Source organism: Anopheles arabiensis, chromosome 3, assembly GCF_016920715.1.
Source record: "Anopheles arabiensis isolate DONGOLA chromosome 3, AaraD3, whole genome shotgun sequence".
Classification (NCBI taxonomy): Eukaryota; Metazoa; Arthropoda; class Insecta; order Diptera; family Culicidae; genus Anopheles; species Anopheles arabiensis.
In genome coordinates this window covers 90,511,142-90,536,562 of record NC_053518.1, presented here as the reverse complement: position 1 = coordinate 90,536,562, position 25,421 = coordinate 90,511,142, and the positions used below count along the sequence as shown (strand labels likewise).

The window sequence follows — 25,421 nt, the reverse complement described above, 5'->3', positions numbered from 1 at the left end:
CAACGGCCAGGTTAAACCGCTATCCCAATCAAGATATTTAGAAATGTGTACACACCTTGTTCGCGATTTATGTTTGCTGTCAAACGCAGCTGCAATTAGAGGGAGACAACAGAACAAGAAAAAATCGATGGTGTTTGTTAGTAAACAGAGTAGCCGGTGTTCGGTCGCCGTAGCGAAACCCGTTGTTGCTTGCTGTGAAAAGTTTAGTTTCACATTTCTGCTGTTCGGACTGTTACACCAGTACAGACGTTCGTTTGTGTGTCGTCTCAATCTTCATCTGGTTTTATGATTAGCTTCGATCAGATCTTGCAACGTACGTACTACGATAGATGCAACAATGCACATGCATTTGTATGTAGTCAAACCATGTGCAATACGTGGTTATACATTGGCAGCCATTCCCTGAGAAAGAGCGATTGAGACATGATGCTCAAATTAGTGCGGTAAATATATAAATATAAATTAAAACATTTATTTGTTCCGCCGTTTAGTTGAGCACCACTGAGTATGCCATAAATCGTATCGTTCACAGAAAAAATGTAAACAATCCAACGTCAACCGGTTTGTTGGTAGGCAATCGCGGTGCATGTTGTGCTACGAAATGGCCCGTGCCGAGTCTAAATTTTACAATCGTTGCCGATTCTGCTTTAATCAGGACGAGCAGAAGCTAATGCCCTTGTCGATAACACTGGACGCGACGCTAACGATCTTGGATGTAGAGCATTTTACGGGGCTTAATGTAAGTTTTCTCTCATCATTCTGTTGTTTTGGCTGGTAGAAAAGTAGGCAGGGTGGTGTCCGATATACCAACACTAAAGTTGTGCCACTAGTTGCAGGATTTAGATCGCGAAGATAAACCTTTCATGGTGTGTGATGGATGTGACCGGCATGTTAATGTAAGTGTCGCGTTTCGAAACACTTGCCGTAGGAACGACGCGTTTTTCAAGCAGGAACCGTGTAATGAATCTGCTGAAGATGACGATGATAAGGATGAAGCAATGGACACATTTGCCGGGCCAGCTTCGGAGATGAGCATATCGGCGGACGAGACCGCCCCTGAAAAGGACGTCTTTGCCGATGAGGATACAGCAGAGAATCACGATATAGATGAAGAATCATCGGACGATTTTACATGGCCAGAAGCTCCCTCGCCAAAGGTAGAGAAGATCGTCCGCCGAAGGCTGCCAAAAACAGAATCCACTTCTCGACGAAAAAAGACAATAAACAGGAAATGGCTTTGTACTATTTGTGGTTTGTTCATGACGAATTACACCAAACATATGCAAAGGCATATTGATCCAACTCCGTTTGCGTGCCCGCACTGTGATAAGAAAATGAGCGACTCTGCAAATATGAAGCGCCACATTGATGCCGTGCATTTGAAAATAGTCGTTGCAACGTGTGAAGAATGTAATTTGCCATTCTATGTAAAACCTGAATATAAATGGCATATGGTAAGTGTGTATCGGTGTTGTCATTTTCAGCATAATATCGGTATTTTCTTTCGCTTTCAGGTGCGCGTGCATGGTCAAGGGGACATGACACCGCGTTATAAATGCCAGTTTTGCCCGAAGGCGTTTTATTTCCATACCCGCATGCGGGTGCACATGGAACAGAAGCACTACGAACATCGAAACTACGTGTGTAAAATTTGTGGCATGCGATTTAAAACAAAGTATGATGGGGCTATTTACTTCAGCAGCTATCTGTAGGAAAAAAATTAAATGTCTTTTATTATTTTAAATTTCAGCAATGCTCTTCTCGTACATAAGAAAATACATTCGTCTGAAGCGCACTACCAGTGCCGTATCCCAATGTGTTCGAGGCGATTCAGGAGCGCGAACGGTCGCAAACAGCACGAAATGACACACAGCGGCATCATTTTCGGATGCGACCAGTGCGACAAGCAGTATCGTAGCAGTGGGTTGCTTAAAGCACACGTGAGAAAATGCCATCCAAATCCATTGAAGGAAGAGGGTAGTGCATGAATAAAACGGAAGAGGTGTTTTCGATGATCAAAAATGATTTTTTTTGTTCTCGAATAATTTAAGTTGAGCACCACTGAGTTTGCCATAAATCGTATCGTTCACAGAAAAAATGTAAACAATCCAACGTCAAACAGTTTGTTGGTAGGCAATCACGGTGCAGGTTGTGATACGAAATGGCTCGTGCCGAGTCGAAATTTTACAATCGTTGCCGATTCTGCTTGAATCAGGACGAGCAGAAGCTGATGCCCTTGTCGATCACAGTGGACGCGACGCTAACGATCTTGGATGTAGAGCATTTTACGGGGCTTAATGTAAGTCTTCTCTCATCATTCTGTTGTTTTGGCTGGTGGAGTCCGACATATCAACACTAAAGCTATGCGGTTATTTGCAGGATTTAGAGCGCAAATACAAACCTTACATGGTGTGTGAGGGATGTGACCGGCATGTTAATGCTTGTGTCGCGTTTCGAAACACTTGCCGTAGGAACTACGCACTTTTCAAGCAGGAACTATGTAATGAAATTGTTGAAGATGACGATGATAAGGATGAAGCAATGGACATATTTGCCGGGGCAGCTTCGGAGGTGAGCATATCGGCGGACGAGACCGCCCCAGAGAAGGACGTCTTTGGCGATGAGAATACAGCAGAGAATCGCGATATAGATGAAGAATCATCGGACGATTTCACATGGCCAGAAGCTCCCTCGCCAAAGGTAGAGAAGATCGTCCGCCCAAGGGTGTCGAAAACAGAATCCACTTCTGGACGAAAAAAGAAAATACGCAGAAGATGGCTTTGTTCTATTTGTGGTTTGTTCACGCTGAAATATACCAAGCATATGCAAAAGCACATTGATCCAACTCCGTTCGCCTGCCCGCACTGTGATAAGAAAATGAGTGACCCTTGCAATATGAAGCGCCACATTGCTGTCGTGCATTTGAAAATAGTCGTTGCAAAGTGTGAAGAATGTAATTTGTCATTCCATGGAAAGCCGGACTATAAATGGCATATGGTAAGTGTGTATCGCTGTTGTCATTTTCAGCATAATATTTGGTATTTTCTTACGCTTTCAGGTGCGCGTGCATGGTCAAGGGGACATGACACCGCGTTATAAATGCCAGTTTTGCCCGAAGGCGTTTTATTTCCATACCCGCATGCGGGTGCACATGGAACAGAAGCACTACGAACATCGAAACTACGTGTGTAAAATTTGTGGCATGCGATTTAAAACAAAGTATGATGGGGCTATTTACATCAGCAGCTATCTGTAGGAAAAAAAAATTAAATGTCTTTTATTATTTTAAATTTCAGCAATGCTCTTCTCGTACACAAGAAAATACATTCGTCTGAAGCGCACTACCAGTGCCGTATCCCAATGTGTTCGAGGCGATTCAGGAGCGCGAACGGTCGTAGGCAGCACGAAATGACACACAGCGGCATCATTTTCGGATGCGACCAGTGCGACAAGCAGTATCATAGCAGTAGTTTGCTTAAAGCACATGTGAGAAAATGCCATCTAAAAACAGAGGAGGAAAGTGGTGCATAAATAAGGGCCGTGTCTCTGCTTCATTGCATGCGATTTGACATCGTGCTGTCAAACGCTTTTTCGATTCATTTTGCTTATTTGATGATTATTTGATTATGTGATGATTTTTAATAGTTTAACGATTATGAAAATAATAGTTTGAGGTTTTTCGATCAAAACACCACACAGATGCGGCGTCCGACGTTATCTGTCCAATTCCGATAAAATCGCATCCGATGAAGCACAGACACGGGCTTAAAGAACAGCTGTGGTTGCTAACCACTGGTGTTGCTATAAACATTGGACACGGTTTTATGGCATCGTCGCGCTGTCAACGACCCTGTTGCCTCAAGGGTTAGCGGGTTTGTTATTAAACAACAGCGAGGTGTGTGTGCGCTTGGCGATGGCTGTTCCAGCAAAATTAGGGAATATTTGTAGATTTTGCCTCAACCAGAAGCAGGACCAACTGGTTCCACTCATCACGATCGTGGACAGTTCGCTTACGCTAGAGAACATAGAAAGATTTACCGGAATTGAGGTAAGATCATGCTACCGACAATGTTCCGCATTCGCAGGTGTTGCATACATTCGTGTCCTTTCCCGTCGCTCTTTGTAGAACCTAGAGGAGGAAAGCAAACAGTACGCCTCGTGCAGCGACTGCCATATGGCGCTGCTCAGTTCCGTGTCCTTTCGCAACACGTGCCTGGCAAATGAAGCACTCTTCAGGGAGCTGTGCACCGTAGTGGAGGAACATCTCGACGATGACGAGGCAGATGAGTTTGTGGTCGAGGAACTGCAGGAAACGGTCTCGGAAATGGAATTCATTGTGGTAAATAATCGCAAAAAACGGAAAGCGACTGAAAGGAAGGAATCGCCGGCAGGCAAAGCGCGAACGTGCAGCAGAACCACGCGAAGTGTGAATGACGGAACGAAGCCTGACACCGATTACTGTGCGAACCGGATCGAGCTCGGTGAACCGTTCTCCTCCGACGAGGAGCAAAGGTCGACCCGGGCAGGCCAGGTGATACTGGACAAGGAGGCACTGTTTGCCGAGAGTTTGCGGCTTATACGAGAGGCACAGGAACGGAACGTGCATGCCACGGCGGAAACCCTCGAGTCCGCGGGCGATGAGAGCAATGATTCAAGTCATGCGCCACCCGTTGCTAGCGAGCGGCACCCGAGAACTCCCAAAATGCAGCTGTGTGAGGTGTGCGGCAAGGTGGTGCAGAAGCTGAGCGAACACATCGCGATCCACACGAAGGAAATGAGGTACGCGTGCCCGCACTGCCCGGTGAGGATGGCCAACCATGCGAATCTGTACCGCCACGTGCAGGCCGTCCATCTGAAGCGGGTGGTAAAATCGTGCGAAATTTGCGCCAAGGGATTCACCAGCAACGCGTCGTACAAATCACACATGGTACGTGTCAAAGCACTGTTTAATCGGTACGAACCGAGGTATTAAGTGTTTAGTTTTACTGGCTTTTCAGCGCTCGGAGCATGGGATTGGTGAAACGTACGAGTGCAAGCTATGCCCGAAGAAGTTCAACCATCCGGGCAACTATCGCGTACACTTTATCCGTTGCCATAGTGACGTAAGGAAATTCACCTGCACGATCTGTGGGAAGCAGTTCAAAGAAAAGTAAGCATTCGGTGGCACGTGACGGGTTACCGTTGGATCGTTTAATTAATTGCACTGTGTGTGTGTGTTCTTGCAGGCGCGATCATCGAAACCATCAGCGAGTACACTCGGACGACAAACCCTTCGGCTGCAGCCAGTGCCCGAAGCTGTTCAAAAGCGATTACGCCAGGAAAACGCACGAACTGACGCACAGCGGTGTAGTGTTTCGGTGTGCGCACTGTGATAAAGGATACCGCTACAAATGCCTGCTAAACATACACATAAAGAAGGACCATACTGCAACAATAAAGCAAGAAGGCACCAACGATTGACACACACACACGTTGGTCACCAACAGGTAACAGAGCGAGGCGAATACATTCCAATCTGTTATTCTGTTTGAAGGTAATTCAACCAAATGCTCGATGTATACCGAAAAATGTGTAGAAAAGGGTGCTTTTACGCGACCGTGATTTATTTGTTCGTTACTTATTGTTAAATTCACTTTACTTTTACTTAACAAACTCAGCGGCTACACTCTATTGCCTCACTGCTCAATGTCCGAATCCACATCGTCGGGATTCATGATTCGAATTTCTAGCAACGGTTCCTGCTTCACGATATCGTCATAGCTACCGGCAAAGTCTTCGTAAGCTTCCTGCTCCTCTATACTGTCGCCGTTGTACACCACGTGCACCACACTGTCCTCTTCATTCGTTTGCGATCCTGCCTCCGTTTCCTCGTACTCCTCCAGGATGCTGATATTTTCCTCTCCGCCCTGCCCTTCGTTCTCTTCCTCCTCTTCCTCGCCCTCATTCTCCTCCTCTTCTTCCTCCTCTTCCCCATCATCGTCTAGCTCTTCTTCGTCCTCTTCCCGTTCGTCTTCCTCTTCCTCTCCGACGTATTCTTCGTCCGATTCGGCACGCGGCCTTTTCGCTTGTGACTGTGTTGGGGCTCGATTCGTGGTCGTCACGTTGTTATCATTGTCGTACAACAGATATTCTACAAAAAGAAAAGCATTAAATAACGAACCATCAAACAATCGCAATTCCAACCCCTTTCCTGTCCGGCTACTTACCTCCTTCGCTTGTAACCGGCATGTCAGAATGGTCCGCTTTCACGTGCGCATTCAGTTTCGCACTGGTCGCAAAGCCTACATCGCACAGTTCGCACAGGTACGCCAGGCGGTGGGTCCGCCGGTGCAAACGAAGCGCCTTCTTGTAGCGGAATGTTTTGCTGCACACGTTGCAGCGGTGCACATTGTCCGAGCACGGTTTGGCCTGATGTTTCTGAAGCGCGTTGCGCGAAACGAAGCACATGGTACAGTTCGGGCACGCGAACGGTTTCTCCTGCGCGTGAATGCGCTTGTGCACGCAGAGGTAGGATTTCTGCGTGAAACACTTTCCGCACAGATCACAGGCGTAGGGTTTTTCGCCTAGGGAAGGAGGAAAAAAAACACGCGATAATATTAAAAACAATGCCACTCGACTCGACGAGTGCGTGGAAAGGGGCCAACCCTACCGGTGTGTGTGCGCTCGTGCCGTTCGAGATTGGCCTTCTGGGCGAAGGTTTTGTCGCAGGTGGAACACTCGAACGGTCGCTCGTTCGTGTGCGATCGCATGTGCACGTCGAGCGAGGTCTGCTCGACGTACGCCTTCGAGCAGACGGTGCAGGTGAACATGTTGCGCTGGGCGTGAAACCGCTTGTGCCGCGACAGCGAGGTGCCGTACTTGAACGATTTGCCGCACTCGCTGCAGAGGTGGGTTTTGGTTTCGCTGTTCCGCAGCTCGCCCGTGTGCTTCAGCATGTGCTTCTTCAGGTTGGACTTCTCGAGGAAGGACGCACTGCACTCGGTGCAGCCGTGCGGCTTCACCACAAAGTGCGTGCGCATGTGTCGCTTCAGCTGCTTCTCGGCCTGGAACTCTTTCGGGCACTGCGGACAAAAGAGTCTCTTGGGCAGGAGCCGCTTGACCGGGCTGCCACTCACGGCGCTACCTGCCGGCGCTGCCCCATCGTCGTTTTGTGACGACGAGTCGGCCTCCTTCACGTACGTCCCGTCCTCCGCCAGTATGTACGTGTCCGTATCATCTGGCCGCGTCTCGACCGCGTAGCTACGCAGCGTTACGTCCGTGTTTTCGCACTGCACCTTGAAGAAGTGCGAGCGGCGGATCTGCAGCACGCACGGCACACACAGTTGGGACGGAAGCCCATCGTTCCGGTGCACATTCAGCCCCGTGACGGCGTTCAGCATCGCGAAGAGGTTTGTGTCGAACAGGGGCTTCATGCGCGGCTTGCTTGCCATGCAGCAGCGGCAGATTTCGCCAAACATTAGATCCTCCATCGCCGACGATGACGCCATCGCGCGAAGGCTCGCTCTCTGGGCGGTCAACCGTGCGGGGATGATAATGTTGCCCTCGACGCACTCTACGGTAGGTGGGTATGCGACCTTTAGCGCAAGATATTCGCGCGATTGGAGCTGCTACAATGAAGAAAGGGATAATTATTTCTGCGCCAAATAACAACACTGCGGATGGATTGTTTTTACAATTTTTGGTACGGCCAAGGTGTGTTGACAAGCCTGCTGTGTTGACGCGTTGACAGTTTGATTTGACAGCTGGGGAGACAGTCCATTTCAATCGCATGGATGACAAGCTTCCGGAGTCGGAGTCCGATCCGACTGCGATAATTTCGGAACCGACCCCGGACCGAATCGTCCGGAGTTCCGGACAGCATAATTCAGAGTCTCCAGAGTCGACGGGAGTCGTCCTGTTGACTCCGACCACCTCCGATCCCAGTTGACTCCGGGCGACTCCGAACGACTCCGGATGACTCCGGACGACTCCGAAGGACTCCGGACGACTCCGGATACCTCCGATTTCGGGCGACTCCGGATGCCTCCGACTCCGGACGACTCGGGAACTCCGGACGACACCGGGGCTCCGGGAGCACCTTCCAAACGACTCCAGTCGACTCCGAATGACTCCCGACGACTTCGAACGACTCCGAACGTCTCCAAATCTGAATAACTCCGGATAACTCCAAATGACTCCAGATAACTCCGGACCACTCCGGACGACTCCAGACGTCTCCAAACGACTCCGGCAGATTCCGGGCGACTCCGAAAGATTCCGAATGACTCTAGATGACTCAAGACGACTCCAGACGACTCCAGACGACTCTGGACGACTATGTCACCAAACAACTCCGGGTGATTCCGGGCGATTCCGGACGATTCCGGACGACTCCAGACGGCTTCGGACAACTCCGGTTGACTTCGACTCCGAAAGACTCCGAACGACTCTGGATGACTCCGGATGACTCCAAATCCAGGCGTTCTTCAACCTTTGTTCGGATTTTGCCGGAGTCGGATCGGAGTCGTGGGTGCGCTCTAAAGAGCACATCACCACTCCTGTCATACGTTGCACCGCGGTGTGATTGTTTACATTTCACTTCCCCCAGATTGGTGCCGGACAACAACACGACCGCGGACGGATAGTAATCGCTAGGTAAGCATTTCTAAACCCCGTACCGTGCGCTGTCTTTAGCTGCGCGCACTGAAACATTCTTTCGGTAGACGCAGACACAATGCTGCTCACAAGGTGTGGTACATCCGCCACCGCCATCCACACCGTTCGCCAGCGATGGCCGGCTGCGTTTCCAGCCCTGGCAGTGAAACCCGCAACCCGATGGTTACATCAAACCAGCCCAGCGCACAGCCCCTTCACGATAGCGCCCCTGCCGGAGCGTAAGTTTGTGCGCGTACAAGGATCCGACGCGGTCAGCTTTCTGCAGGGACTGATGACGAACGATATGCGACACCTCGAGCACAGCAGCACGGTGTACGCAATGTTTCTCAAGGCGAATGGGCGCGTTTTCTGTGATACAATCATCTACAAGCGGCCCGGGGCTGAACCGGCCGACTATTTGCTCGAGTGCGATGCGGCCGTTGCGCCGCGGCTCGAGAAACACTTGAAGCTGTACCGGCTGCGCAAGAAGGTGCAGGTGGAGCAGGACGCCACCTACCGGGTGTGGGCCGCCTTCAAGGAGGCCGTGCAGGAGGAAGAGGAGATGCCGGCTGCAAGCGATCTCGCCTGTCCGGAGGGTCGGTTACACGTGTTCAAAGATCCTCGACTGCCGCGGCTCGGCTATCGGGTGCTTACCGACGAGCAGGAGCCGAATGAATGCAAAACGCGACTGAAGCGTATCTTCCCGGAGGCGGAGACGGTCGCCGACTCGGCGCTACCGTACACGGCGTTCCGGTATTCGCTCGGTGTCGGCGAGGGAGAGACAAACCTGCCGGACGGTAAATGCTTCCCGCTCGAGTGTAACTGCGATCTGCTGCACGGTGTCAGCTTCCACAAGGGCTGCTACATCGGCCAGGAGCTGACGGCACGCACGTACCACACGGGGGTGATACGCAAGCGGCTCATGCCGCTGGAGCTGGACGCACCGCACCGGCTTGCCGACTGTGATCCGGAAGCGCTGCGCGATGCGGAAATTAAAAACGAGGAGGGCGGCGCCGTCGGAAAGTTGCGCGGGCTGGCCGGTAACCGTGCCCTCGGGTTGCTTCGCATCGAGAAGGTGCTGCCGGAGGGGAAACCGCTAACGATCAACGTTGCCGGCGAATCCGTCGTGCGCTGTCGCACAAGCAAACCCGCCTGGTGGCCGAAGGAAATGAATGCCCGCCCTTAGTGGGCCTTTTTGTTTTGTTGTGTACTAAGCCCATCGAGCATCATTTCTTTTTTCTCTCTCTCTCCTCCTCTCTCCTATCTTCCCTTGCATCACAAACCCCGCACCTCGCTCACATGCAGCAAAACCATGGCAACAACGTCCGCGCCCAGTAGTACGGTGGGACGGGAAAGCGCCGCATCTTCTGCCAGCGAACCGACGGCGCATCCTTCGATCCCCTTCCGGTGCGAGCTGTGCGGTTTGAGCGAGAGCTGCGATTATCGGGGCCGTCGACCACCGTTTGCGAGCAAAATCGAACTGCCCGAAGAGTGTTACGTAATGCGCGATCCGTTCGCGCCGCCACCCCAAGCCGTACCGGACAAACCGGCCAGCGAGCACTATCTGCTGCTCGGTGCGGACTGCCACAGCTGCCGGCGCACCGTGTGCAAGGCGGGCGAGTGCAGCTTCTTCTACGGGGCCACCTTTTGCCGGCAGTGCAGCGTGCAGCGGGTGCAGGAATTTCCGCTCGAAGTGCGGAGCAAAATAAAAAAGCAGTTCTCATAGCCGTAGGTCATTGGAGTTTGCTCCTTTTTTTGTTGTTATTTCCCTCGATTCTAGTTAGATGACTACTTCGTAAGCAGGACAACATTTATTCGCCCGTGTCGATGATCCAACAAATTGTGAGTCTCATTTTCCCGCCGGAACGAATCTGTCCACCTTTTCCCCTTCCTTTCATGTTCTTCTTCTGTACAAAACGCGATTTTTCACAGGCATAACTGAAACGCTAACTAAAAACACTAAAAAACACGGAAGCAACTCTGCTACAGGGGTTGCTATTTAGTCTCAAGCACACAAAACAGACACGCGAGCGCACGATCGCCCGCCAGGGCTCAGGGTTGCGCTTCCGTTAACAGCAAATTAACTTTTCTAATCAATTTTCCAAAAACTCATCTCCCATTCCAAGTCGATTGTTTCCTCCCAGGGTGTCGCAAACATCCTCTCCTTTCCCCCGGCGATGGTCACTTTACGTCGGGTTGAGACCCTGCTGGAATGTGAGCTGTTGCTGCTTCTTCACCTCGTCCTGCATCTCGAGCGCCAGCTTTTTGTACTTTTCCGCCTTCTTCTCGTCGCGTGCCGTGCCGTCGCCCTTCGCGTACATCTGGCTCAGGTTGGCACAGGCGTACATGTTGCGCAGCTCGCACGCTTTGTACGCGAACTCGAACGCTTTCTCCATGTTGCGCTCGACGACGTACGCACCGGGCGGGCGCTGTTCCGGAGCTGCCGCTGGGTCCACCTTTTTCACCGCCGCCGCCTGCTGCTGCTGCTGCTGCTGCTGGTACTCCTCCTTCAGCACGCCGGAAATGTACATGCCGGAGAGGTAGAAGCAGGCGCCCGCATTGTTCATCTCGCAGCTCTTCTTCAGCAGCTCGAAGCCCTTCGGCACGTCGCGCGTGATCTCCTTCGGCATCAGCTTGGACACGAGCAGCAGGCCGCTGTGCAGGCACGCGTCCGGATCGTTCAGCGCGCAGCCCTTCTCGTAGTAGGCGTACGCTTTGGCCGGATCGCCCTTCTCGGACGTGCGGCCCTTGCCCAGGAACGTGTAGTTGCCGTACTTGAGGCAGCTCTTGCCGTAGTTGTAATCATCACAGTTCGATCGGTACACTTTGGCCGCCTTCTCAAAGTCTTTGCGGATGCCCTCGAGATAGTCGCCGAGCAGATGGCATACTGAAAAGGGAAGAAGGGCGGTTAGATTTAGCGTTTCTGGTTGGAATCATCGCGGCGTATTCATCATCGCGGTCAATACAATTACCTTCCGGTTTCTTCTCCGAGTAACAACCGAACCGGTACTCGACACCCAGCTTGTCGATGTACTCCTTCACCTCGGTCTCGTTTTTCAGATCAAACGAGGACATGTTTCGCTGTGTTTCTGTTTGTCTTGTGTCTTCCGTTCGACTGTTCGATGCTAGCGCCAATCACTCCGGTGGATTATAATCGGTCGATTAAGGGCTGCGTGCGAAAAACCAAAGCGGCACCCCCGGTCAGAAAATGGCCCTGGTAGTGCACTTCGCAACTTCACGTAACTTTCTTGACGGATGTAAAATGTTTTGCTTTTTTTTGTTGTTGTTGTTGGTGTTTTTTGACAGATCGCGCGCGAACTGTCAGGCGCATGTTTTGAACGGCGATGACACCTGCGCTCGTTACAACTTTCCAGAGTGCCAAGGTGAGTAGAGGTGTAACAGCACGTGTTTGTTTGAAAATTACAACATGTTTCACCTTTGGGACGTGGATTCTAAAGAGAATTATAAAATGTGTTTTTCAAAATTAATGTTTTTAAGAGAGGCTTTTAACAATGTGTTTTGTAAATTGTTTTGTATTACAAATCGGTAATATATTTTCGAAGCTTTTTTGCGTTGCAAATTTCAAAAGTGCATCTCGGCGAGTAATCATTTAGCATATGGCAAGTAGAACACCAGAAAACGGAATACCCATCTCCACGATGAATCATCTTTCTAATCCCTTACCTAACATGATGCTGCCATGGATCGCGTGTTAACGCACGACGACACTTGAACCGGTTGCAATGCAATCAAACAATCAACCACCCCCCTGGATGGACCACAACGCGGCCGTTGGTGACGGGGGTGAGGGATCTGGGAAGTAATGAATTGAATTTGAAAAATTTTCATTTCCGGAGAAGCGAGCACACACGTTTGCGTTTGTGTGTCGCGCGTTTGCCGGTTTCTGTCCCATACAGAAGCGAAACGGTCCCCGGAAGAATGGGGTTCTGAACCCGGGTGGGTATTCGGAGTAACGAAAAAACCCAGCATCGCGTGTGTGTGTGTGTGGTTGATCTTTTTATTGGGTTGGATTGTAAAAGCCGCACTCAATTGTAATCTAATTAACGGATTAAGGAGCGGCAGCAGCAGCAGCACCACCACCGTACGCTCACTGCACTGTACCGGGGGTCGGACAAAGAGGGTATATAATGCACCCATCCGGCGGGATGGGTTGTGGGGGCTTTTTGTTTGGCTGTTGGTACTGCCGTCGGCGCCGGTGGTGGTCCGCGTCTTGGAAGCAATGCAGCGGCACCGTTTAATGGAGTCTGATCATCGTCAATTGCCTCGGCTTGCCGGCTTTTATTCTTTCGATCGCCTTACCGGAAGCTCGCCCAGTGAAAGAAGAGCGTACAGAAAGAGGAGATGGGAGGGGGGCAAAAAGCACGTGTTAGGGTTTGGCTGTGCCGAGGGAAAACCCGTCGGCGATGGCGCATACTCCGCGCTCCTTACTGTATTTTGGCCGGAATCAGCACGCAAAGCACATCCTTGTCACCTGCTTTTAGCTCCCACTTGACCTCGACGGAAACCTGCGTGAGACAAAGCAAACATAAGGAAACAACACATATGGCTTAAGAACGCGTTGTCATATCATTTGAATCAACAAAATGGAAAAAATGTGCGTAAAGTAGATGTTTGCGGTACATGAAAACAGGGGGTAATGTGTAAAAAAAAAGATTAGAAAAAACAAATCTGTTTTGCTACGGTTCGGTGCGTTAATGATGCTACCAGCCAAAAGAACACGTTCCGCTCGATGATAGAATTTGGTTTGGTGATGGAAAAAAAACCATTAAAAGAAATGATTATTCTAGCGATAAGCGCGCATTTTGCGGCGGGAAATGATTTTGTTTGTAAATTACCGCCTCTGGAACGCAAAAAAAGCCTTTCCATTAGCAAGTTCCTCACCTTGGGGTACTGCTTGAGGACCGGCAGGGTGGTGCTGTACCGGTAGCTGGTGTCCTTCGTGAGCGGGCACTCCAGTCCACTGTCCTTGCAGCCGTCATCGTTCGGCAGCTTGAACGGTACCTCCATGCCGAGGATGATGCCGTGCACGACCGCCTTCAGTTCGGACAGATCTTCGCCTTGGTGGGGAGGGGGAGGGGAATGGAGAAAGATAAAGGGACAAAGATGCAAACAAAACGATGTGAGATAAGTCAAGCCGCACAGGAGAGATGATCTCATCTTGCCGGGAGGATGATTACTCCCTAGTGACCTTAACAGATAAGCGAGTTGGGGAAGCAATTAGTTAATTACTCGGTCACTGTTACAGCACACACACACACACACACACACACACAGACATGGCCCAAATAGGGCACTGTGTTTGCTGTGTGTTGCAACTTTCTATTTCAAGGACAGTGCGAGACCTTGGGCAGGTGTTTGCATTGTTGTATGGTTTCTCCTGCTTTCGCTGCAATCTTTTCCGGTTGTTTCTCACGTGTTTTAGCCTCTCGGTTGCACGTTCCTTAGGAGCGATCGATACACACAGACACATACACACATACACTTACCACTGGTGAAGGTGATGGAGATGGTAGCGTTGGAGTTGCGCTTCAGGACACAGGAATTATCACTGTCGGCACAGTTCGACACCTCGACCTGCGTGTACTTCCCGATCGCCGTTTCATTTGCTGCAATAAGGCATAGACAAAAAGGCATGAAATTAACGTCCATATAATGGTAGGTTAGATAAACCTACGTAGAACGGCACCTTACCGCAGTTAGCAAACTCCGCCGCCGAGGTTAAAGTTGGCATCAGTGTGAGACAAACAGCTCCCACGAGAAGAAAGGCGGCGGCCGATTTGTTAGTCATGGTGTGTGTGTGTGTGTGTGTTTAACGCACTTTGTTTCTTTGTTTTTTTTCCCACTGCAACTGTGTTGCGCTTTTTTGTTGCCCGGCTGATTAGTCACGGCAGGCTTCGGTAGACGCGCGCGCTGGTGGTGATGATTCTGCAAAAGGCTGGAGAGCAGTGGAAAGCAGAAACGCTTGTTTGTGTTGTTATCAGGTACGGGTCACGGAGGCCACTACTACACTGCTGGTCGACGCGACAAAGGCTACTGTGATTTTTGTAGGGAAGAGAGCACACGTCCGATCGCTTCGAACGCTGGCACGTTTTTAAACGGCACGAAGCACCACGCGAGTTGAATTTGATTTACCCGTGCGGGAGCGGTGTCGGTTCATGCACACGTACGCACACCACTACCCCGCGCGGAGAGAATGAACGCATATGGATGAACTCGACGGTAAGAGAGAGATAGCCAGGCCTATTATTTTACTCGAATGACTTTCGATTCCGTCGGAAGCACTCGAGTCGAACGGGAGAAAAATTGGTATCGTTTTCGCCATTCGAATCGATGAAGGTTTCGTCGACATTTTTGTTCTAGCATCTGTGTGTTTGACAGTTGGTCGAAGCAACCGGCGGTCGGAGTGAGTGTAAACAAACGGATTCAGCACTTCTTTAAAATCATTTTTTTCCATAATTTTGTTGGAAATGGGGTAAATATGAGTGATGAGAATGTTCAAAAACTTATGTTAAACTTAATTACACACATAGACAGTGGCTTAAATGTTTTGTGAGGTTAAATTTGCGCGTTTCCGACAGCTTGAGCTGTCGGCAGAAAATCTCTCGAATGCACCTTCCTGTTCGAGCAATACGGTACCGATTTTTACTTCGTCGACTCGAATCTGCCAATGAGTTACTCGAAGCGGAACGTCGCTAGCAAAACGATACGAAAATGAACATAATGAACGTGCGAGTGAATCTTCTCGAATGCCGAACGCAATATAATAGGCCTGAGCATCTGTTTGTCGTTAGAACGCTAGCAGTTGGATGCGTGCTCTATTGTTCATTCTTAACGATCGGAGTAGAGTGTTTCTTTCATGAATATATTGTTTATAAAACATTATACGTTTGTAAACGTTTCGTGTACTGTCATCGTTTACTTACTCTTTAGTTTATCATTTTCCTTTTTCGTGAATCAGTTGTCATTCACATTTCCCTTTCTTTCCCGTTTTGTTCGGCACACTTCACTCGTTCATCGTTCTTGTTTCACTTTGTGTTATGTTTTCTTGTTTTTTTATTTTTTTATTTTGTAACACGTTGCAATGTTTGTAACACCCGGTGTTATATACACGTTTTTTTCTTCTGCTTGTTCCGTTTTCTCCCTCTTTTTCCTTCTGTTTCGCTACTGCTTTGTTTTTTTTTGCATCTTCAACGATCCTAATCGTTCGTTTGAGTGGTTTTGTATTTTTTGTTTGTTTTTCCTTTAACCCATACGCATCACTTTCGCCTGTTCACGCTGGAATTAATCTTTCTTTTGCTTAAGTTAACGTTTCGCGTTCTCGGGGTTTTATTCTTCTTCTTCTTCCTCTTCTTCTTCCTCTTCTTCTTCCTCTTCTTCTTCTTCTTCTTCTTCTTCTTCTTCTTCTTCTTCTTTTTCTTCTGCTTCTCTCGTGTACTTTCCAACTCGGCGACACCGCGCGGGTCTAAACAGGCAATGTTGTAACAAATGTTTCAGTGTTTTACACACCTCGCCGCACATACATACGCACAAACACACACACACAGACACATACATACACAACATACGTTGGGATCTGTGTTTTTGATATTATTTTGTTTTCTCATCCTTTACACTCCATTGTTTTATTAACTTCTTTTGTTTGTTCGAGTTTTTTTCTTTCTTCTCCTTTGTTTTATCTTATTTTCTTTTGTATCTTTCTTTCTAAGTTTAGTTTCTCTTTCCTTCTCATACACACACGCACTTGCTCACGATTATGTTAACAATGAGTGTGAGTGTTTGTGCCTGGAAGTTTCCAATTCTGCTTCACATCCTATCCATTTTTTCTGTTTTTTTTCTCTAGTTCTCTTTCTCTCTCTCTCTCTCTCTCTGTGCGTGTGTATATTATTTGATAATATTGTTTATACTTTTTGTTGCAAACATGATGCAAACATGTAATTGTGTTCGGTAAATGCTACACAGTTAAATTAACACATACAATTCACAAGGGGAGGGAGGAGCAGGGGAAGTTTTTTTTTGTTATGTTTGCCTTCTTCCTTCAACTAGACCTACTATTTTGACAGTTTTCGCTACCCTTTAGCGTGTAGTTTTGTTGTCTAGTTTGTTTTTCATTTATTTTATTTTGTTTTGGCAAAAGGTAATGTGTGTGTACGTTTTGCACTTTTTGCATCATCTCGTTTGCTCGTTTCTTTAATTACTTAAATCATTTTAAAAATGTCCCTACACTCTTACCCAACCAATGTTTGGCGCAAAACTTAACTGTCCTATGTATATAATGCACATTGTTTTTGCTTCCACGACCCTCGCGGGAGTGTGTGTGTGTGTTTTTCTAACCTTTTTTTGAGAAATATTTCTCAACTTTTCGTATTATCAATAACACAATACACACACACACACTGCGCACGCTTACTTTTAGTGGTTGGGCGTTGTGTTCTAGAAAATGTTTGCATTTTCCTCTCATCGTGCCCCCAAAAGACACAATCATACATACACACCAACACATCGACACACTTAAATGCTGCTTAATATTGTTACACGGTTTCTAACTGTTGTTTGTTTTTTGTTTTGTTTTTGCACTAGCGTCAATCACTATGGTTTTGTTTTTGTTCTTCTTTCCTATCGCTTATCCAATTATAGATAATATTTCTGCTAGAGAGGTCAAAAGAGCGGGCGAGAGGGAGTGTGAGTGTCAACAACACGGCCCACTCTCCGCATGCTATTTTGTACGAAGAAGCGCGGAAGAAAAGGTGTCCAACTGACTCAGTACACGTGGGTTGTTTTCCGCTGCTTCTTGCTTCTAAACACTACTGACGGGGGGGTTTCTCCCCCCACAAGGACAACGTATTGCGTGCTGTCACGAAGTGATAGAGAGAGAGAGGGAGAAAGAATGAGCCACTATCCTCCTATACAGCCTTCCAATTTGAGGTGTACTTGGTGTGGCCCATTTTATAGCTTCTCTATTACAAATACTAACGAGTTTTATGTGTTTTTAAATATGTTTTTTCCCGTCTATGACCCCTGTTTGCTGTTGTGATGCATGGCTGCTTCCATCCAACCCAACCCCATTGCTGAGGTCGCTGCAGGATAATGTGTACACAGCACACGCACACGCACAGACGCACAGAAACACAAGCTTACATCCCTTTCATTTAGAGCAATCGGAATCCGTTTTATGGCAACCAACCAGGTAAGTGCGTTTGCGTTTTGTTTAAGTTGTTTTGCGCTCGGAAAACTATAATATCATCTACACGATCACACACACACACACGCGTAACGATCACGACGCGTGCCTTTCGGTCGGATAGAGCGATTGGGGCAGCACTATATATACATCGGGAGGATGGGGTTTTGCCCTTTTCCTGGAAGGCCGCGCGCGCACTTCGTTATCGTCGTTTGATTTGTTTGATTTTTCCTCCCAGGCTTCCACGGTCTCACACACACACACACACATACCACGGTGTGGTGGCAAGGCTGTGTACAAAATGGTTGCCTGTTTTTGTGTTGATTAAATGGCTAGAACACGCTATACAAGTACAGACAAAGTGTGAGGCCCCCGGATTTGTAAAGCACTAGCTCTGCTGCTGGTGTCTTTCCCTTGCCATCGTTTGCTCTATTGCTTGGCAATGATGCTTTACTTTGTTTAAGTTTTAGGTCGTTCAACATTGTTGGTGGTGGCGGTGATGGGGGACGTTGAATGTCGAATAGTTTCATGCTGCAAATTCTTATTGTTTTGTTTCTATTTTCTACCATTTTTTTTAATGCAGCTGATGTGCATCATAATTTTGTGTTTCAAATTGCAAGTTGTGTCATTTGAATTGCAAAACAAAAAACCAACCTCAAACAAGTGGAAGCGCAAAATATCTAGTGCAAAAAAAATTTAAACCTTCCCGCTGAACGTTTCTCATATCGAGAAAGGTGGGTTTCGTTTGTTCGTGCTTTTTCTGCCCTCTCTTCTGTCGATTTAAATTATATCTTTGCATGATTTTGCTCTCCCACCTGTTTGCATATTGTTCCGTTTTGCTGTACTTAGGGTGAGTAATAATTAATTTGCGGCAATGTTTGCAATTAATTGGCTAATTATTATGTATTATGGTGATCCTGCTGCTATGTGCCTTTCTAAATTGGATTTTTTGCAGTTGCTTGAGTTCGATAATAATGTACCGTTACCGTGTGTCTGTGTGTGTGTCGTTTCTTTTTTTCTTTTCTTTTTTTTTCTTGAACGATGAAAGAACCAAATCAAATCATCTACTCTAAAGTCTTGGTGTTGCATAACAGTGAGCTGCTGAATTTATACGTTATTATGTTTTTTTTTAAATATACTTTTTTGTTTGTTGTTTGCTTTTGCTATGTTTGTCCATTTGCGCCTAGCTTCTCTTTTGGTTTCTCTTCCCTCTTGCGCCCTGTCGCACAGTCTAAATCCCTTTTTTTCCCCATGGCTTCCCTCCTTCACTAGCAAACTGGAATTGGTAGTGTTGAATGAAGTCTGCCCTAGCTTCCTCGTTAATTGGTAAATATCGCCGGCCAAGCGCCGGCACACCAAAGGTATGCAAACATACAAACAGAGCAACATGCACACGCGCATGCAATTTTCCATTTAGCGTTTGCGCCAGAGTTTCACTAAACACATTCTAAACACACACACACGTAACCATATCGTAATCGAGGGGTGAAAGGGAGGAAGTGGGGGAGGATTTGTTGGGCACTTTTAACTCCCAGAGTGTTGAACCTGCTGAACTGTCCAACAGGTTCCCACCAAAACCGCTAGCTAATTGATTGTAAAGTATCTCTACTAGTTTTACTCCACACCCACACACACACACACATGCTCTGCTGATCCTCATCCTAACTCAAACTATTACTCACATACACACATACGCGTATAGCCGCGTGTCCCGACACATCTGCCCTTCACTGCTCGCTACTCACTATGTTGAGGATTGTTCGTGCGCGTTTTTTAGTTTGCTATTTTCTGTATTTATTCGTTTTTTTTGTAATGTTGCCTACATAATGCTTCTCTAAAGTATGCTTTTCTACTGCTCCACGAGAGTGGTAGTAATAGTAGTAGTGGTAGTAGTAGTAGTAGTAGTTGCTGCGTGTACCTTTGCTTCAATCGGTTCTGGCAGATCATAAATCCGATTGGAACAGTTTCGTTCGGATTTTAATACTTTCCTATTGGTGCGGTCGTGCGGTAGGTGTGCGTTGCTTTTTATGCTGCGTTCTATTGTCATTGATTGTGCGATTGATGCGGTTGGAAGTGGGTGACAAAACAAACTGCAAGTAGGAATGTTATTCCCTTCCCCCCTCGAACAAAACAATGAAATCAAATACTTTGCTGCCCTTTGCTTTTGCTTTAAACGAACGAAAAAAAACAGAATCCTTTCCTGTTCCATCGCGTGCATAAGCTGCTTGGAACAGTTCCACCCTATCCGGTACATATTGATTGCCCTCTTTCTTATCCTTACACGGTTACTGTGGCGGTTATGGTACAGCGCACCAGACGCTACACGCGCTCCCCTTAGCTCCTGCATATCAGCTGTCTGCGCGGTACGCTTTTTAGTAATAATACTAACACTCACACAAACACACACACATACATTTTGTTCTACACAATCCTGCTAAAGCCCCTTCCCCTTCCCTTACCCTCCCCGTGTGACTAAGTGCCGGAGTTCCGCTTCGGGGCCGGCCTAGTCTTATCAGTCGGCCTTTCATAAACTGCCACTACGCCCCTTTATCACGTCGTAAGAATACAATACTAAATTGACACATTCATTATTCTAGGTATGTTTGCTTCCTCCTTTTCTTCTCTTATTTTTGTTGTGTGTTGTGTTGCGGTGTTGTAGTATGCAGTGTGCGTAGTGTGCTTCCCTTTCGATTAGCTTATTTTTCACTGTTTTTTGTTTGCATTTTGCGCTATTTTTTTTGTTGTATGGCGCAAGTGTGCTATCACTAGAGGACTGATTATTTGCCATTGCCCCAGAACACGGCTTGCGCTGCTACTGAACCGAACAACTTGCAAGGAGACCACGCCCTACGCCCTCTGGCTTAATTTCAAATCTAAACGCAACGGCATTCTTTGGATACCGGAAGGACACCACAATCATCATCACACTACTCTGCCGTCTGGTACCAAAACACCGGGGACAAACAATCCAGCCGTCATACACACACACACACATACACACACACACACACGCGTGTCACACCGTGCCTCTCAGTCAACATTTAGTACAATACTTATATAAAAATGAAGAATAAATCCCACGCTGCAGTGTGAGTTGCAATTCATAATACTCCTAACACGGCCGTCCCTCTAATCTCTCTCTCGCTCTTGGCTCTTTTGTATGCGTGTGTATGTGTGCGTGATGGTGAGGTCCGTTCTCCATTTCCCCCTGTTGTACCTATACAAAGCCCCCACGATCATCATAATTTAATTTTCAACTAGTAGAAAAAACCCGTTTTTTTGCAACTCGGAGTCATAAAGTGTTAAAGTGTGGATGTGTGCACGACTGTGTGAGTGAGTATGTGTGTTTGTGTGTAATACTTTCGCTGCCTCCTTAGGTGTCCTTGCACTTCATCTTTAGCAGCGGTTCCTTCAGACGATTCGGTTCTATGAAGCAGGACCGAGATCGCAACAGCAACCGCTAGTTGGAGCCGCCGTTCGCGTTCTTTGGACCGCCGGCAGCGATCACACCGCCACCGGTCGCCGTGCCACCGCCACCGCCCGGAAGAACCATACCGCTACCGGCCAGCTGTCGGGCGTCCGGGGCGCCCCGCTGCCCCTCGGTGCCGTAGATTTTGCCCGCCTTTTTCGCCATCGAACCGAGCAGCTCCTGGCTTTCCTTGTGGGCGGCCCGCAGCGACAGGGCCCATTCCTTCAAGCCGATTTCGTCCTACAATAAAGGGGGATTTAGGTTGAGTTAAGCTGGTGGCGTGGAAAAAAAGGGGGAAAAAGGCAGTGCAGCAAGTTACCGAGTTGGTTAGGATCAGCTTGCCGTCGCGGATGCCGTCGCGAAACCGGACCTGCACGCACTGCTCGTTCTTGAACTGGACAAAGTCGGGCGACACCTCCTCGATCTGATCCATGAACACCAGCTCCGGCTTGGTGCTGCCACTTTCGGTGTGTAGCTCCAGTCTAAAAAGGGGATTTGAGCGGTTAGCGATTCTGGAACTGCAGGAGATACACTCACGCCGCACGGGTACGCACCTGTTAGGATAAAGTTTGGCGTAGCGCGTCTGCCAGACGGACGCGAACGAGCCGCCATACTTCTTGATATACCCGTGTAGTATGCAGTCCGACTCCTTCTCGTCCGCATCGAACCGCTGCTTCTGTTTGGCTTTGCGCTTCTGCTCCAGCTTGTCCGCCTCCGTGTTGACCGTTTCGAACACCGTTTCTGCCACCTCCTGCTGCCATCTGGAAAGGCAACGCAAAAAGGCAATGTGTCAGTAAAAAGAAAGGCAGTGGGACTTCTTCCAGCGCCTACGTACCGTTCGGAGATCGTCAGTGGGAAGTACCGGTACAGCTCCTGGTCCTGCTCGGTCAGCTTGATGCCCTTGGTGTCCTCCTCGTCGAACGAGCCGATGTCGAACGCGTCGGCCGCGTTCACCTCTCCCCTCGGTGGTATTAGCGGTGGCGTGTACTTCTGGTAGTACACCTGGTTCCAGTCGATGCCGGCAAAGAACGGATGGCACTTCACCTCCTCGGCACTGTGGGGATGGGCGAGATGGTGGAGTTAATGCAGCCGGTCGGTCCGGTCCGCTCGGTGTGTGCTACTTACCCGCCACCCTTGCAGCCTAACCGCTTGTCGATGTCGCGCTGCAGCAAGCCCTCCAGCAGGTCTCTCAGTTCTTTGCTGAACGATTCCGGCAGCTCCACGTTCTGCAAAGGGGAAGGTTGCTTTTTTAAAACAGCCATTTAATATTTCATACACAAATTTGAGTATTCGGTCGGTTTTTTTATGAAACGTATAAAGCGGTCTTGGTTACTTGGTGGAAGGTGAAACTGGTGGATTAAATGGGGGAAAATTGGAGATAGAGAGAAAGAGAGAGGGAAATACAGGGTTTTCCAGGAGTTCTCATGGTTATGGGACACTTCCTTGTCTCTTTCGTATGGGAAATGAACTTCATATGATCGATTTTGGAATCGGATCGAAATTCCTATTGGATTTGTCCAAAAAGGTTGCTATAGAGTCCAATTCTCATTACATTAAGTTCATTTCACGTAAGAAGGAGTCAATAAAGTGTCGTACAGGTATGAGAACTCCTGGAAAACCCTGTAAAGACTAGAAAGTGGTAAAGGGGATGGTAAAGAAAGAAAACTTACTCTTGAATTTTGAGTGAATGGTTCGAATTTTGAGACGCTTTTTATATGCCAGACACACACACACACAAACCAACAGCCAAATCACAATTTATAGACACGTTTTCTTTTTCTTTCACATTACCCAAAACAAGACTACAGTGGAGAGGGTATGTTTAGAGCTTGGAATTGGGGAGTAGAAGGACACGCAAAAGAAAAAAAAAACAGGACTTCAACCTACCATGGTCAGCGTCATCCGGTCGATCTCGTGCTTGTCCTTGGTTTTGTGCTGCCGGAACGGCGAGTGGCCCTTGAGCAGTTTGTACAGCATGCAGCCGAAGCTGAACCAGTCCGCGCTCGAGTCGTACGGTGTGCCCTTGGACAGGACCTCCGGCGCCATGTAGCCGTGGGTGCCGACCGAGGCGTGCGGCTTCTTTTTGCTAAAATCACAGGCCAGCCCGAGGTCGGAGATGCGCACGTGCCCGTTCTCGTCCAGCAGGATGTTGGCCGGCTTCAGGTCCCGGTACACGATGAACCGCTTGTGCATGTGCTCGAGCCCGAGGATCACCTGGAAGGAGGAGGAGGAGCAGGAGGAGATTTTAATTAGAATTGTTCGGCGTGGGAGGTTTGATCTGCTCAAAAAAATACATCCCAGCACACACACACGCACACGCAAAGATTAATTAAAAGCGTTCGATAGCGTGCATTGGATGTATTGGATGATTTTTCCCTTCCCTTTTAAGCAAAGGTACGTTCCTATAAGAATTTACTTTTAATACTGTTTCCCGTCACATCAATGGGCCGAATTTTTCCCACAAACTGACACATCTATCCAAGTAGAATCATTCCAATCGGAACGGATTTATTTTCAAATGAAGCGAACATTAACTTTTAATTGAATCGGAACGTTTGAAATTATAGTAACGACATTGCGCGCGAGAGAGAGGTGAAAAGCTCAGAATTTGATTACGGCAGTTTGCGCGTGTAAGCCATCAGCAGCATTCGTGTAAAGTTGGGAGGAGTTTCTATTAAAATGTAATCTAATTATATTATAATTGCAAACAGAATTTCTTAATTATTGATTCAGTGTGGTGGGAGGCATCGGGAAGAAGGTTCTGGCTGCCGGGTTTCGGGCAGGTTGGAAGGATGATGTGTGAGTGTGCGCGCGCGCTCGTTACATTGGGATGAGGATGATGTGGTGTGAGCCATTCGGCTGAGTAATTAAATTACTTCGATACGCACGTGTACGAGGGGTTGGGAACTTATACGGAACTTCTCAAAATTTTAGACCAACACACATCAAATGGAGGAATTGGAATTGGATAGAGTGTGGAGCAAGTTGGTGCTACCAAGCGCTGGAATGCATTCACAATATCAACAGTTAACTAAAGACATGTTTGCTGCTTCGAATTGAACATCAACTTGATGTATTTCCAAAAGCATAACAACAAGCACAAGCTCGTGAAACATTCTATAAATCATATTAGCCATCGAAACCGATGCATTAACCAACGCATGCCCGTCAGTCGTAATCCTTCCTTTATAATCCTTCCAAAGCATCCACTGCAATAAGCCAACTTTTCACGTGTAATAAATCGATCGTTAAAACTTCCATTAAGCGCCGTAAGCGGGACGGCAGCGCCATGATGTGTGTCATGGCTGCATGAAATGAGCTGCGCTCGTTCGGGCACTTTGCCGCTCGTTAATCATCATCTAACAGACTGCGAATGGCATTTCTTCGCGCTAGTAGAGGCACTACGGAGTCCGGGATAGTTTTTGGATTAACGGTCAATCCGTGAGCGGGCGGAACTTTCCCGGCCGAGCCACGGGACACCGAAGTGCCAGTGTAATTAAAGTGGCAGGTTGCCGAAAGATTCAAGGCAGGTTGCCCCCGCTTCACATTAAGCTCATCTCTTCTGTTCTGTTCGGGTTGACTTCGGTGGTGGTTCACTTACCTCCGCCGCGTAGAACTTCATGTCCGACTCGTTGAAGACACCGTGCTGGGACAGATGGTAGTGCAGGTCGCCGCCGTTCATGAGGTCCAGGATGAAGCACAGCTTGTCCGGCGTGTGGAAGGCGTATGTCATGCACACGATGAATGGGCAATCGACCTGCACGAGCAGCAGCAGCAGCATCAGCAACACGACGACGACGATGATGATGATGGGGTTTATGAAGAGGACATCCATCCATTCGGGGCCAAAGCAAACCGGAAAAGGAAAGAACGGAAACGCATGAGTAACGTGGCCACGAGCAACACAACACGTGGAAAAGATGGCAGCTTCCCTCCACCTTTCGCATGCCACCAGCTGTTGAGCGGGCGACTTCCAGTACCACCAGTTTCAGTCTCTCTCTCTCTCTGTGTACCTCCGTCACTACTACCTCGAAACCAAAAACCCTAAGTAGCATCAAGAACCTGCTCCTGGCTGCACGCCCGCGACGGTTTAGTGGGAAAGTTTCTGTGCAAACTTTT

At 48.3% G+C, this 25,421-nt stretch overlaps 8 protein-coding genes across 15 annotated transcripts in view; 4 read left to right on the top strand and 4 right to left on the bottom strand.

Moving 5' to 3' along the window:
- Positions 1–111: 111 nt before the first annotated feature.
- On the top strand, positions 112–5,504 carry LOC120901238 (zinc finger protein 845-like). Its single transcript, XM_040308940.1, has 13 exons — positions 112–443; positions 533–739; positions 831–1,454; positions 1,515–1,675; positions 1,751–1,982; positions 2,216–2,299; positions 2,380–2,700; positions 2,821–2,997; positions 3,059–3,219; positions 3,772–4,048; positions 4,127–4,927; positions 4,998–5,149; positions 5,226–5,504. The coding sequence occupies exons 2-13, from the start codon at positions 587–589 to the stop codon at positions 5,458–5,460; spliced, it is 3,378 nt and encodes a 1,125-aa protein (XP_040164874.1). The 5' UTR covers positions 112–443; positions 533–586; the 3' UTR covers positions 5,461–5,504.
- LOC120902456 (zinc finger protein 93-like) lies at positions 1,935–3,696 on the top strand. 2 transcript variants are annotated; one of them, XM_040311210.1, is made up of 5 exons: positions 1,935–2,002; positions 2,093–2,299; positions 2,380–2,997; positions 3,059–3,219; positions 3,297–3,696. In XM_040311210.1, exons 2-5 carry the CDS (start codon positions 2,162–2,164, stop codon positions 3,529–3,531), a joined length of 1,152 nt encoding a protein of 383 aa, XP_040167144.1. In that variant the 5' UTR covers positions 1,935–2,002; positions 2,093–2,161; the 3' UTR covers positions 3,532–3,696. The 2 variants fall into 2 exon arrangements, with proteins under 2 accessions (XP_040167144.1, XP_040167143.1); XM_040311209.1 differs by having other exon boundaries at positions 1,993–2,299.
- Positions 5,505–5,568: 64 nt separating the features above from the next.
- Positions 5,569–7,686, bottom strand: LOC120902454 (zinc finger protein 70-like). The gene is made up of 3 exons (XM_040311207.1): positions 6,650–7,686; positions 6,207–6,563; positions 5,569–6,130 (listed from the first exon to the last, which is right to left on the bottom strand). The coding sequence occupies exons 1-3, from the start codon at positions 7,485–7,487 to the stop codon at positions 5,676–5,678; spliced, it is 1,650 nt and encodes a 549-aa protein (XP_040167141.1). The 5' UTR covers positions 7,488–7,686; the 3' UTR covers positions 5,569–5,675.
- An 840-nt stretch (positions 7,687–8,526) lies between these two features.
- LOC120902457 (putative transferase CAF17 homolog, mitochondrial) lies at positions 8,527–9,844 on the top strand. The gene is made up of 2 exons (XM_040311211.1): positions 8,527–8,634; positions 8,703–9,844. The coding sequence occupies exon 2, from the start codon at positions 8,714–8,716 to the stop codon at positions 9,818–9,820; it is 1,107 nt and encodes a 368-aa protein (XP_040167145.1). The 5' UTR covers positions 8,527–8,634; positions 8,703–8,713; the 3' UTR covers positions 9,821–9,844.
- A 79-nt stretch (positions 9,845–9,923) lies between these two features.
- Positions 9,924–10,365, top strand: LOC120902461 (cysteine-rich DPF motif domain-containing protein 1). Its single transcript, XM_040311214.1, has one exon. The coding sequence runs from the start codon at positions 9,947–9,949 to the stop codon at positions 10,358–10,360; it is 414 nt and encodes a 137-aa protein (XP_040167148.1). The 5' UTR covers positions 9,924–9,946; the 3' UTR covers positions 10,361–10,365.
- A 7-nt stretch (positions 10,366–10,372) lies between these two features.
- Positions 10,373–11,921, bottom strand: LOC120902459 (cytochrome c oxidase assembly factor 7 homolog). The gene is made up of 2 exons (XM_040311212.1): positions 11,607–11,921; positions 10,373–11,521 (listed from the first exon to the last, which is right to left on the bottom strand). Exons 1-2 carry the CDS (start codon positions 11,707–11,709, stop codon positions 10,821–10,823), a joined length of 804 nt encoding a protein of 267 aa, XP_040167146.1. The 5' UTR covers positions 11,710–11,921; the 3' UTR covers positions 10,373–10,820.
- Positions 11,922–12,632: 711 nt separating this feature from the next.
- LOC120902460 (NPC intracellular cholesterol transporter 2 homolog a) lies at positions 12,633–14,759 on the bottom strand. Its single transcript, XM_040311213.1, has 4 exons — positions 14,347–14,759; positions 14,142–14,261; positions 13,537–13,712; positions 12,633–13,160 (listed from the first exon to the last, which is right to left on the bottom strand). The coding sequence occupies exons 1-4, from the start codon at positions 14,441–14,443 to the stop codon at positions 13,080–13,082; spliced, it is 474 nt and encodes a 157-aa protein (XP_040167147.1). The 5' UTR covers positions 14,444–14,759; the 3' UTR covers positions 12,633–13,079.
- A 1,590-nt stretch (positions 14,760–16,349) lies between these two features.
- The window catches only part of LOC120902452 (G protein-coupled receptor kinase 1), a 97,777-nt gene continuing 88,705 nt past the window's right edge, over positions 16,350–25,421 (bottom strand). For 6 of the 7 annotated variants that reach the window (XM_040311204.1, XM_040311198.1, XM_040311199.1 and 3 more), the window contains exons 8-14: positions 24,904–25,059; positions 23,190–23,516; positions 22,428–22,546; positions 22,138–22,356; positions 21,857–22,063; positions 21,622–21,784; positions 16,350–21,542 (exon numbers count right to left, since the gene is read on the bottom strand). In XM_040311204.1, coding sequence (XP_040167138.1) covers positions 21,294–21,542; positions 21,622–21,784; positions 21,857–22,063; positions 22,138–22,356; positions 22,428–22,546; positions 23,190–23,516; positions 24,904–25,059 — 1,440 coding nt within the window. In that variant the 3' untranslated portion in view covers positions 16,350–21,293. The remainder of the gene's footprint in view (positions 21,543–21,621; positions 21,785–21,856; positions 22,064–22,137; positions 22,357–22,427; positions 22,547–23,189; positions 23,517–24,903; positions 25,060–25,421) is intronic. The other variant, XM_040311205.1, reaches the window with a different exon arrangement.

Coding starts and splice junctions, on each gene's coding strand:
- LOC120901238 (XM_040308940.1), top strand. CDS start 587: ATGTTGTGCTACGAAATGGCCCGTGCCGAGTCTAAATTTTACAATCGT. Junction 2,300..2,379: donor AGCATTTTACGGGGCTTAAT/GTAAGTCTTCTC, acceptor GGTTATTTGCAG/GATTTAGAGCGCAAATACAA. Junction 2,998..3,058: donor CGGACTATAAATGGCATATG/GTAAGTGTGTAT, acceptor TTACGCTTTCAG/GTGCGCGTGCATGGTCAAGG.
- LOC120902456 (XM_040311210.1), top strand. CDS start 2,162: ATGGCTCGTGCCGAGTCGAAATTTTACAATCGTTGCCGATTCTGCTTG. Junction 2,300..2,379: donor AGCATTTTACGGGGCTTAAT/GTAAGTCTTCTC, acceptor GGTTATTTGCAG/GATTTAGAGCGCAAATACAA. Junction 2,998..3,058: donor CGGACTATAAATGGCATATG/GTAAGTGTGTAT, acceptor TTACGCTTTCAG/GTGCGCGTGCATGGTCAAGG.
- LOC120902454 (XM_040311207.1), bottom strand. CDS start 7,487: ATGGCGTCATCGTCGGCGATGGAGGATCTAATGTTTGGCGAAATCTGC. Junction 6,564..6,649: donor GCACGAGCGCACACACACCG/GTAGGGTTGGCC, acceptor CTCCTTCCCTAG/GCGAAAAACCCTACGCCTGT. Junction 6,131..6,206: donor GCCGGTTACAAGCGAAGGAG/GTAAGTAGCCGG, acceptor TTCTTTTTGTAG/AATATCTGTTGTACGACAAT.
- LOC120902457 (XM_040311211.1), top strand. CDS start 8,714: ATGCTGCTCACAAGGTGTGGTACATCCGCCACCGCCATCCACACCGTT.
- LOC120902461 (XM_040311214.1), top strand. CDS start 9,947: ATGGCAACAACGTCCGCGCCCAGTAGTACGGTGGGACGGGAAAGCGCC.
- LOC120902459 (XM_040311212.1), bottom strand. CDS start 11,709: ATGTCCTCGTTTGATCTGAAAAACGAGACCGAGGTGAAGGAGTACATC. Junction 11,522..11,606: donor CTCGGAGAAGAAACCGGAAG/GTAATTGTATTG, acceptor TTCCCTTTTCAG/TATGCCATCTGCTCGGCGAC.
- LOC120902460 (XM_040311213.1), bottom strand. CDS start 14,443: ATGACTAACAAATCGGCCGCCGCCTTTCTTCTCGTGGGAGCTGTTTGT. Junction 13,713..14,141: donor CTCCATCACCTTCACCAGTG/GTAAGTGTATGT, acceptor CTCCCCACCAAG/GCGAAGATCTGTCCGAACTG. Junction 13,161..13,536: donor TCCTCAAGCAGTACCCCAAG/GTGAGGAACTTG, acceptor TGTCTCACGCAG/GTTTCCGTCGAGGTCAAGTG.